Genomic DNA, 12,535 nt, shown 5'->3' on the forward strand with positions numbered 1-12,535 from the left:
GGTTTAGAAATTAATGGCAAGAACGAGGCTGAGTAAAGTGTTTCAAGAAACTCATGTGAGAAATTGTTGTTAGCATGTTTTAATAGATCGATATTAAAATCGCCCATTACAAATACATCTTTGTTGACAAAATTCGCATTACTCAGAATAGATGTTATAAATTGAAAGAAATCATTATTATTTGAATTTGGGGGTCTATAAATAATTCCAACTATTATATTTTTGCTATGAGGAATAGAAATTTCAATAAATAGTGACTCAATAAACTCATTCATAAAATTAAGTTCGTTTAGGACAGTGAATTCAAAATTAATGGAAAGATAAAGTGCTACGCCCCCACCCAACTTTTTTGATCTGTTATTAACAATGAAATCATATCCATCTATTGCATAAGGTAAATTTGTGTCAGTGGAAAGCCAAGTTTCGGTCAAGCCAATAACTGAAAAAGAATGTTTATTTTGGTTGTCTAAAAGAATCTGAAGGTCTTCAAAATGTTTACTTATGCTTCTGATATTCATATGCAGTAAGGAAAATGAGTTTTTAGAAAATGTTTTTGTTACTTCTTTTAATTGTAATTGAGTAATATATTTCGAGGAGGGAATTGGAAGTGAACATTGATTAGAATCATTGGCATAATTTAACTCCTCAGATGATAGATTAAGGTTATCTGCAAAATTATTATCATATGAGGCAGAAGAGGTATCAATGTCACTGGATTCTCTATCAGATGAATCATTATCATAAAAATTGAAAGATGAGTTATTTGTATCAGCCATTTAAAAATTTATCAAAACAGGAGAAGCATAAAACATGAATAAATTGTGAGGAAGATGGAATAATCCAGCACTTAAGCAGCATCTCAGCAAGCATCTGAAGAAAGGAAAAATGGAGATAGTCAGGCAAGAAGACAGATACAAACACAACACTGAACAAACATGAAATACTCTCATTTAGAAAAAAGTAACAAACGAAAACAGAAATAGTATCTCTCATCTTTAGAGGTGTATCATGCGGTGCTCCAGCTTGAAAATAAATGAACTGAATTACGCTTACATGGAATAAAATAATAAGCAATTAACATCTACTAAAAAATAGAAAAAGGATCCGAGTTTGTCAAAAAGAGAAAAGGTGAAAAATGAACAACAAAATGGGAAAGCAAGCATGTACAAATACGAATAATACAAGCGAATACAGAACAAAGGCGAATATCTGCAATATATATAAAGATATGCGATAGAATATCAATTATGAAATTAACATGCAATGGGAAGCTATGCAGAAAATATAAGCATATGCAGTAAATGAATAGGGGATACAACATCATTAGACAAATAGCAAGTGAATATTAAAGCGTATACCGAATGAAACAAGCAAAAAATAGGTTAAAAAATAAATAATAATAAATAAGCAATATATATATGTATATAATAAAGAACTTTGGGGGGATCCGTCCCCCGCCCCCCCCCCCCCCCCCGCTTCCGCCGCCTACGGATAATTGATAAGTGTCATGTTGTCAAAGGAAACCAAAACCCCAGAAGAGAAGCATTCTTATTGGAAAGAGTAAAAAATTACATCTTGCCTTGTGCACTGCTGATCACTACAAATGTTATGGGAAAATATAATTCACACCACTTATGTCAAGGTCAGGAGGGGATAATGTGAAATATGTAAAATACGGGTGAAAATCTGAAAATTTGTGTACAAAACAAATGGAGAGTTGTCCACAAAATCAGCCATTTTCAGAAGCACGTTTGCTAATTTGAGGATCCCCATAGAAAGTACAACAAGACTTTTTAAACATCCATGACTTACTTATTTCAAAACCGATTTTGATGAAACTTTTTTTTTATTTTTCCTTTCATTTTACTCTTTCCAATAAGATTGCTTCTCTTCTTGGGTTGTTGTTTCCTTTAAAGAGTAGAGTTCATGTAAAATAAGGACGCCCACCTGTACTTTAAAAAAAAAATATGTCAAGTCATTGATTAGGCCTATACTGTCTTACGTTATTTTCAGAAATAGACACAAGACCAATCGTGATAAAAGCTGGAATATCGTGTTTGTTCTTCATTCCTTTTATTGACATTCTCTAAAGCCTATACTTTTCTAGGCCTGGAACGGCATCGAGAATTTCCCAATTCGAGCACCGTCATCATCAAAATATCCACAGACCTTGCTTTGATTCAACATAGACTGTGAGACCAACGTCCACCCATATCGTATGTAGGCCTATAGTCATGATAGTGGTGCAACTTGCAGTGGCGTACTGAGTCAAATATTTTGAGGGGCCACAACACGGCGTAGGCCTATGTATAGAAAAAAAATATATAAAGAGCCGCGAGAAGACAAAAATTTTGACCCTTCTCAAAATACAAATCTAGTTATGATATTTTATTATTTTTACATGATATTCAACAGATGATAGGCATATACAATACAATACCATACAAGTTGCATTGATATAGCGCATTGCATTAATCTTGAATGCGTTTTACAATATAGTATTCATGCATTAAATATATCACTTAATATCATAATATTACGAAATATATACATTAACATACATTGTTATTTCTTTCCTTTTCTCCTACTTCATGGAACCTTCCTTTCTTTCTTCTTCCCATTTTTTTTTCATTAAGTTTTGATTGATCGATAAAATGATTACACAAATATCAAAATACAATCGAAATAAAAAAATAATAAAAAAAATAACATAATCATAATGAATTAGAACAAAGCAGTATTACATGGAATAAAGGGGATCAGCTAGTAAACGAGTACATCTAATATACAAGCAGTTTCTTACAAGTACAGTGTACATCAAAACACATATTTCCACTTCCTAAAGTGAAGTGCAAGAGTACCTTTCTTTTTGGCAATGCGATATTCTGTTTCCTTACAAGTTTTCAAATAGACTTTAAAACCCTGAAATGAAGGAATGTTATTTATTTATTTTTGGTGGGGGGGGGGCTATATCTTATTTGGCTAGGCGGCCAAGCCGCCCTGGCCCTAGTCTGCTAGTCTGCTGGGCAAACCCTTCACTCGAGTTAAGGGTCTGAATGTGCAGCCTACTCATGCCTTGTGTACTGAAGGCTCTCTCGCTGTATTAGAACAGCAAGTTTTGTAGGTGCTAGTCTTTGCGAGGAGGCACACTTGTTGATCAAAGTTCCAATCAGGGTCTGTGCCTGCAGGTCGTAACCCTGGCCCGATGATCAGAGTATGAATAGCTTTTCAATGAACAAAGTTGACTACTGGACATTCCTCTGGGAACCGGTCTTACGAAGCGTTGTGATAGATTCAAAGCACACACAATTTACGATTGATCCTAATTTGTGTAGTTAAGAGATAAGAATCTTGGATCAATCGCACTTTGAGTTTGATCTTAGTCTATATCGAATCTCTTCGCAAGACCAGGTCCATGGTAAGACCGTGGGCCCAGGGTGTAATTTAAGAGATTAATGATATTTGGTTAGGCCAGATTACAATCGGGATAAACGAAGAAGAAGAAGATAGGGCTACTACATTTCTGTTGAACAGGGGTCTTTTCACACTTGATACTTCCGCCCTTTCACACGGTAAACAAAAATCGTAATTTGAATGATGATTCCAGTGAAAAATAGGGCTAATGACGAATATTTAGCACATGTGAAACGAAACTGGAACATGATTAGAATCACGAATGCTAATCACAGTCACGATTACAATAGCAATCATCATTACAATGATGATTCAAGATTCACGTGTGAAAAGGCCCTTGACTCATCATTGTGATCACTCTGATTAGCGTTCGTGATTCTAATCAAATCCTGCGTTTGTTTCACACGTGTCAAATATTCGTCATTAGCCTGATTTTTCACTGGAATCATCATTCAAATTAAGTGGAGGTGCCGTGGCCGAGTGGTCTAAGGCGCCTGGCTATATTATGGAAAGTCCGAAGTTCGATCCCCGGCCGCGGCACGTATGCAAGGCATTTAATATACAATGCTCCTTTATCCTGCTTCCAAATAAATGGAAATGCTATATGCATTATTGGTGCACTTGTTATTTTTTTTTAAAATAAAATTTCTTTTTATCGTGTGAAAGGACGGTGAATCAGTTTCTGAAAGACCCAAACCATGACATTGCAAAACTTGAATTTTTACAAAAGTGGTCCAATAAGGAGTTGACACCGGGTGTTTACATTATCAGGGTCGTCATATTGATCTCGATTAGTGTGTATAGATTTAAGACCCAAACGTCTCAATTTTGTAGGCCCCTCCTAGCATTCCTTCTTTTGGTCTTTCTTTATTCTTCATCTATTTATTTCTTCATCTTTACTCCTTTTTCTTTCTGTCTTTCTTTCTTCTTTTAATTTCTTTCTGCTTTTTTTTATTTCATCCTTCCTTTTGTTTCTTCTTTCTTTCTTTCTTTCCCTATTTCTTTCTTTCTTTCTCTCTCTCTATTTCTTTAATTCTTTCCCTATTTCTTTCGTCCTTACCTCCTTTCTGCCTGCCCTGTTTTTGTTTTATTTCTTCCTTAATTCCTTCTCGTCTTTATCTCTCTCTCTTTCTTCCTTTCTTTCTTTCTTTCTTTCTTTCCTTCCTTCCTTCCTTCCTTCCTTCCTTCCTTCTTTCTTTCTTTCCTTCTCTCTCTCTTTCTTTCTTTCTTTCTTCCTCTATTTCGTTCTTTGTTTCATCTATCGTTTCATAATTCTAATGTTTCTCTCCCATTTCTTTTTACTTTCACTACTTCAATAATCAAATGGGGCGGTAGCCCCTGCCCCCCCCACACTACCGTGGCGCCGCCCTGCAATGATAAATTCTTCATTGGTTGAAAGTCCATCTCTATAACCATTTAGGACACATTGAATCCCGGCCTGAACCCGCTTGACGTGATCATTATCGCGGCTCCTCAAACATCGCCAAAAGAGGTGGTTTGTGAATCCATTTTGTCCAGATTTCATTGAAGCACTGACACGATGAAGTCGTCGATGATCTCGACCGTACTCCTTTCGATGGCGATGTCGGTCGTCATCGCTTCACCCAACGGACCTCCGGTATCAGTACCCGGTCTGTGTGAGGACATGGTCCCTAGCGGCCATGGGTCTAGCGATGCGACTGGAGATGCTCCTTATACCATTACTGCAGTCAAGCAAACTGATAATACTTATACAGGTATATATTCTTTATATTTCTTTATCGATTAATTTATTGATAGATCTATTTTTATTTGTTTATTCATTTATTCATCCATTTTCATTACTATTTATTTATCTACTTATTTGTTTATCAATTCATTTATACATTCATTCATTCATTTAGTACAAGTATCTGATCATTTACATATTCATTCAATTAATCATTTAGTTCATACACCATTGAGCAATCCCACATATCACGATTTTTTTTTTGTATTAAAAAGTTTTTATTTGTCAACATCAATTCATATTTGATTGATTGGATGATCGATTGATTTAATGATTGACTGATTAATTGATTATTTATTCATTTGATTCATTCATTAATGATCACAGGACTATTTGTTGATTACATGATTGACTGATATAGTTTTCAAAAAAATATGTCTGCATTGATAGATAGATAGATATACTATAGATACATGAGTGGATGGATGGATAATATACATAGATTGATTGATTGATCGGGAGATATCTTTATTGATTTGCTATCGTTTATTTTTTTCATAGTACGAATTGAGGGAGTCGACAACTCCACTTTCCGTGGGTTTTTCATTCAGGCACGCCCTTGGGACTCCTCGTCTTCCAGTGAATCCGAGACTACTAGTCTCGGCGTCTTTTCATCTCAAGATACCGTTACTAAACCATTAGACTGCTTCGGTTCCACAGCGGTAAGCATATTCAATGGCATTGCATGCGGTTACAGTATACCTCATTTTCTTGCGTTAATAATGCCTTGCGGCTTGCGCTAATTCGATAACGTTGATAATGTTTGCATTAATTATTTCACGTTAATTACGTTTGCGTTAAATCGTTAAGTAACGCTAATAACGTTTGCGTTAATTCTATAACGTTAATAGCATTTGCCTTCATTTGTTCATGTTAATACCGTTTGCGTTAATTTGTGAACGTTAATGACGTTAATGCGCTATTTATAAAACCGCGCTGGTTCGCTTGCGTCCAAGGAGCTATCAACTGTCTGTCTTGAGTTGTTTTCCTTACGTTCCTGCCAAACCAGCAAACACTTAACGCTGTATAAGACGGGATCACTAAATATAACAACAGATTCATTGAAGCAAAATTACTGATTCCCTTTGCACGAAAGCAGCAACGATATCATATTTCTCAGTCTTCTGCATTTTCACAGCATTATTCAGGGCAAAAAAAGATCTGATCTGCATCTACCTTGAGCGTGTGAACAAGGGCGGTAATCTCTCCCCAAAGGTAGGGGGACCAGGTGCTGGAAAATTTATTAAGCAACCATTCCCCCCCCAAAAAAAAAAAGAAGGTTATATATCACCCCAGTTGTCAGGTCATTTCTACCAAAATAAATTTTACAAGCAAAAAAGAAAGAAAGAAAAAAAAAAGGTTATCACCCAAAAAGTAAGGTCATCTCGTCCAAAATACATGTTTTATTTCGATTTTTTAATGTTGTATTTCTTTCCATCATAACAAATAAAAAAAAAATAGTCGGGGATATTTGATATTGTGTGCGTCCCCCTGCCCCCTTGGGTTTTAACTCCGCCGTGGAAAAAAAAACGTTTCATATATTACCTTTATGCGCAAGGCAAGCTCTACCAAATACTTCATTGCTCTCAGGAGGTTGATATTCAGTGATATTGCCCTGATCTCGTGAAATCCCTAAAATATTCCGCCCCTTGAAAAAAAGAATGGGGCCTGTTGCAGAAAGAGTTGCGTTTAAACGCATGTCAAAATATCAATCGCAAGTCCCGAATACGGGTGCTTCATTGGCTGAAAATCAAGTTGCGCAAGATTTTTTTGAGTTGCGTTTGATCGCAACCCTTTCTGGAACGGGCCCCATTACCTTGGCCTTATTTGCCCAACCACTCTTAATATTGAAATTTGTTTGTCAGTACTATTAGACGATGTCGTTGATATTCTTATCTTTCTTGTATTAAGATTAGGGCCCTGTATCATAGAGCTTAGCAATTGATCGTTTGACTGTTATTTACAATTGATTATACACAATAATGAATGCAATCAATAGTGAAATCAGCTTTACGATCAATCGTAAGAGTTTATGTTACCGGGTCCTCGTCATGGGGGTAATTGTCGGTCAAGTATAGAATACTTGATAACTGTAATTACAAGACAATATGGGTTGGTAACATAATATACGTAAAGATTGAACGAAAACAAAATATGCAGTGCACATTTAGAAATAAAGATTCAAGTTTGCACCCTAAAAATTTAAGGAGCACCCTAACTTGGGAAAAGCTGCAAATATTCACCTAAAAAAGATGATTTGCACCAAGAAATGCCCGTTTCCATCTTAAAAAGTTCAACTTTTCACCTTTTGAATATGCACAATATTTACATTAAACGATTTCGAATCTATAGGGTGCTTAATGTCGCTAACTATGTCCTTTAAGGTACACAAATGAGCATGATTACACTCATTAGCCCCCCCCCCCCGGGGGTGCTGCTATATCCCAGTTAGCATAATTAGGGGTGCTAATTTGAACCCCTATTTCTTAGTGTGTGCGTCCCACAAACATGAAAACGAAATTATTACAGGTCATTTTCCAACATTCCCAACTGATTTATAACATTTCAAAATCACCCATTATCCATTGATTAGGCCTACTCATGGTCACAATCTGCTGTGCAACCCCTTCAGTCGAGTTAAGGGTCTGAAGTGCAGCCTATAATTATTTGTGTACTGAAGGCCCTCTTCCCAGCTGATTTTACATGTGCTAGTCTTTGCGTGGAGACCCACGTCTTTCAAAAACCTATTCTTTGGAATGATTTACCGTCTTCTATTAAAACATGCCGAACCCTCAATTCTTTCAAACGTTATTACAAATTACATTTTGAGTTTGTATTCTTAATTTGCTTGTATAACTACGCTTTATTTTAAATGCATTTGTTAATATCTGTTTTTATTTATGTAATCTGTTTTTGTAACATTTATCGTTTCGTCTTAAAGATTGTGGGTCAACGCTCAATAAGGCTATCTGCTCTTTTTTGTTGGCCCCTCATTCTCATAAATATGTTTTTTGTATGCTGTCACAATGTTTTACTATGTACCTTATGTATGTTTTTTATGTTTCTATCTTATTGAGAGTGTAAAAAAATTGAATTGAATTGATGATCATAGTTTCAATCAAGGTCTGTGCCTGCAGACTAACTTATGGCCACCCAACCTTTTTTTCACACTTACACTGTAAAAACGCTGTTTAAAATTCTAAGCACGTTGTTTAAGCAAGTCACTCTAACAACTATTGTTTAAACCTTTTAAACAACTGTTTAAACGTTTTAAACAAATGTGTAAACTTTTTTAATAAGTTTTTTAAACAGTTTAAACAATTACAAAAAAGTTTAAACAACCTGTTGTTAGAGTGACGAGCTTAAACAACACGCTATTTTTTTTAACTGTGTACAGAATGCTTGGGGACACAGCATCAACAATAATAAGACTTCGGTAGAGGGGACATGGTCTCCACCGGCAGGATCGGGCGAAGTCCGTTTCAGGTAATTGTCCAGTTCAAAGTCAATATCTTTTCCTATTATCTTTAAGTTTTTGTTGATAAAATCCAGACGAGGCAATATGAACAAAGCAGTAAATAGAAAGATAATGAATGAGCATATTATAATACCTGTATAATGATATAGCAATAATCAGTTTCCACATTGCAAAACCTCCGGTGTTGATTTAACACCAGCCCGGAATATATATATGTCCACACCAGAGAAGTATTGAAACAACACCAGTTTGGGATCGAACCGATGCTGTTTTAATAATAATCGGTGTTGTATAAATACCTATCTGGTGTTAGACCAAGACGAAAGTGGTGTTGTTTAACATTTCCCTGGTGTGGAAATATATATTTTTATTCAATTCTTTTTTATTTCATTTCCATTCAAAACATAATACAAAGTAATATAAAACAATACAAATCAAGTAAAATTTTACAGAAGGGCATTCTTACTTCGTAAAACAGACCAAAAAAAACACAGTATAATATAGTATAGTATAATACAATATAATATAGAGCATAATGGAGCATCAACACCGGAGTTTTTGCAGTGCAAAATGTGTTAAGAATTTTAACTACCAATATACTGCTTTGTCGCAAAAGACCCGGTGGAATAAAGTCTAAACGTTTTATTTACTTTAGCTTTAATTTTCATATTTTTAATGGTTGTTTCTGTTTGAACTTTGTATTCTTCAGATTGGATTTACATCAGAATCTTTTTTTTCTTTAATCCTCTGATTGAAATCTGTATAAAAGCTAATGATGTTTGATAGGACAATTCCGAATTAGATTAAGAAATACTATTCAAGACTATCAAATCTGTTATTTTTATTTTAACTTGTCTATATAGTTGCAGAAATAGTTATCTCTAGCGATCTTTAAATATATCATAGTTCCTCTTCGTTTCTATCGTGTTTTTTTCTTGAATATGTCACTTGCTCATGTATCATGCATAATATTTCGTTTCAAAAGCAAAACAGAACAAAAATAAGTAATACATGCAGATATTACCTGAAAGTTGGTATTGTTAACCTTCACACATTTATTTATAAGAAAAAAAGCTCCGCATCCTAAATGCAACTGTGCAACAGTGTGAGTTTTCTTGCTCCCTAAGTTGAAAAAGGTGCAAAAATCATACAATTTTGTTTGCTCGTTTATAATACACCCGGGGGGATGTTTCACAAAGATTTAAGTATGACTTAGGTCGCACTTAAATGTCGACGCGTACATGATATGCAACGCGCAATCTTATTGATCAATACGCAGTAGTGCGCGTCATCTTGGCATGATCTAACCAATGCTGTCATGCCTTTTATACTGCGCGCAACTAGACATTTAAGTGCGACTCTAAGTCATACTTAAATCTTTGTGAAACACCCCCCAGGTTCACTTTGCACATTTTTCGGATGCCTAAACCATGGAGCTAATAGCTCCATGCATAAACTGTTGCGTTTGATAAGCAACCAGCATTGGTAACTAACTCTGCACTCTTTATAAGCTAACTGAGCCCTTAAAATATGCCAATTACTAGTACGTCTATTTTTTGAATAATGCTTTATTTTCTTCCTCTTTCAAATCAATAAGTTTGCAATCGCAATTCATATAAATCAAGATTCTGTACACGTATACGATACAAATAAACATATCAATATCAATGAGATTTCAAAATGGTGCAAAGTTGCACCCGAAAGGCGCCCTCAATGTTGCATTCTTTATAAGTGCTGTCAACTTGCACCCATTTTTAATGCCTACTCACGTTCACTTGTTTTTTATTTGCACGACCGTTTTCACTTTTTAAAGAATGACTGTTGTCCAGGGACCTGCGAGCACTTACTGGACCGAACTTTATTCTGACGTCATCATGTACGGTTCGGATACGACGATGAGAATGACTACGTCGTCGTCAGGTAAGGTCCATGACGTTATGGTGCTGATGCCGATGGTAAAGGTGACAGTGATGATGATGATGATGGTGGTGGTGGTGATGATGATGGTGATGATGAAGAAGATAGTGACGATGATGATGATAGCGATGATGGTGATGATGATGATGATGATGATGGTAATGATGATGGTAATGATGATGATGATGATGATGATGATAATGGTGATGATGAAGAAGATAGTGACGATGATGATGATAGCGACGGTGGTGCATGATGATGATGGTGATGATGATGACGGTGGTGATGATGATAATGATGGTGATGTTGATGATAATAATGATAGTGGTAATGGTGATGGTGGTAGTGGTGGTGATGATGGTGATGATGATGATGGTGATGATGATGATGATGATGATGGTGGTGATGATGATGGTGATGTTGATGATAATAATGATAATGATAGTGGTACTGGAGATGATGATGGTGATGATGATGATGATGATGACGATGATGGTGATGATGAAGAAGATAGTGACGATGGTGATGATAGCGATGGTGGTCGTGGTGATGATGATGGTGATGTTGATGATGGTGGTAGTGGGGATGATGATGATGACGATGATGATAATGATGTCGGTGATGATAGTAGTAATGGTGATGACAATTATGATCATTTTGATGCTCTGCTGCTCAATGACGTTTGACATATTTCATTTTCTTTCCTAACTAACTTCTTTTATTTCCTAATATTCCCGATGTAGGTAAATCAAGCCTGAGTCTGGCATCTTTCTTCGGATCTTTACTCGTCTTCCTCTTCACGAATGTCTAAATACAGATGACACCCTGCTCACCATTCTCAACTTTTCAGTGGAATGAAAAATGAAAGGACAATTCTGATTGGTCCCCAGTCAGTGTTTTGAACAAAATACGCATGCAAAAATGATCCTGATTGGCCAAGTTATAGCGCCCAACAAGTTTATCGTCCAGTCACACCAGCGAAACTGATTTCAGACCGATTAATAGTGTACCATTCAAAATAACGCACACTCTTTGATCTCTTTGGCGTCGGTTTAGTGAGTGTGACTACGGATTGTTTCGCCTACGATTAAAAAAAAAGAAGAATAAATCTGTGTCATATTGGGTTATACAAATATACAAATATTTTTTTCTTTTCAAAATCGCCATTTCCCTCAAGATAAGGTGTATAGGCCTTTTTATACCAAATGTTTTGCCAAAACCTTGTAGAAAATGTATTTTATCAATAAAAGATTAATACCGGGAAAAGATAAATTAGATATGCTCAAGTCTTATTTGATTTGCGCATTGTTTCGCATACGATTAAAAAATGAATTGTGTTATATTGGGTTGTACAGAAAAGATGCATGTATTTTAAAATCATTATTTCCCTCGAATAAGGTGTATGCCCATTTATACTAAATGTTTTGCCAACATTTTGTAGAAAATCCCTTTTTAATCAATAAAGTTAACGGAAAAGATACAATTCGATATACTCCTGTCATTTTGTTATCTAATTTAATTTACCTTAAAAAATACAATGTATATAAATTGCATATGGCCTAACTTGTAAGATGGGTCAATTTTAATCAGTTTCATAAAAGTCATCATGGCCTGAGATTTGAAATTAATAGGTCTTGTATTTTGTGTCAATTTATGAAAATGAAACATGTATCATTAAATTATTAATTTGTATTTACAACAATTCATGGAAAATGCCGTCTTTTAGCAGATGGGTGATCCCTTTTCAGTTTTTATCAGAAGTGTTATTATATCCACACTCCTAATCAATCAAACTTTAAGAAATAAGGCACTTACATTCTAATTTCTATTAAGATTTGAAGAGCTCCAGCGCTTTTAGACGGCCTGGGCACACCGCCCGAGCGTTGTTGGAGCGGAGAGAAAAAATCATCACCGCTCGCTACCGTCCACCATTTTCGATTTCGATTTTTCCCCCAATT

At 35.5% G+C, this 12,535-nt stretch overlaps 1 protein-coding gene across 1 annotated transcript; it reads left to right on the forward strand.

The window, feature by feature from the left end:
• The first annotated feature begins 4,848 nt into the window (after window positions 1-4,848).
• LOC121416579 (putative defense protein 1) lies at window positions 4,849-12,056 on the forward strand. Its single transcript, XM_041610071.1, has 5 exons — window positions 4,849-5,150; window positions 5,684-5,844; window positions 8,580-8,668; window positions 10,474-10,580; window positions 11,321-12,056. Exons 1-5 carry the CDS (start codon window positions 4,955-4,957, stop codon window positions 11,386-11,388), a joined length of 621 nt encoding a protein of 206 aa, XP_041466005.1. The 5' UTR covers window positions 4,849-4,954; the 3' UTR covers window positions 11,389-12,056.
• The last annotated feature ends 479 nt before the right edge of the window (window positions 12,057-12,535 follow it).

Source organism: Lytechinus variegatus, chromosome 6 (genome assembly GCF_018143015.1).
Source record: "Lytechinus variegatus isolate NC3 chromosome 6, Lvar_3.0, whole genome shotgun sequence".
Classification (NCBI taxonomy): domain Eukaryota; kingdom Metazoa; phylum Echinodermata; class Echinoidea; order Temnopleuroida; family Toxopneustidae; genus Lytechinus; species Lytechinus variegatus.

Bases quoted from the DNA above. Each gene is read 5' to 3' on its own strand.
- LOC121416579 (XM_041610071.1), top strand. From the start codon at position 4,955: ATGAAGTCGTCGATGATCTCGACCGTACTCCTTTCGATGGCGATGTCG. The intron at 5,151-5,683 runs GTATATATTCTT...TTTTTTTCATAG, and splicing joins AACTGATAATACTTATACAG to TACGAATTGAGGGAGTCGAC. The intron at 5,845-8,579 runs GTAAGCATATTC...AACTGTGTACAG, and splicing joins ACTGCTTCGGTTCCACAGCG to AATGCTTGGGGACACAGCAT.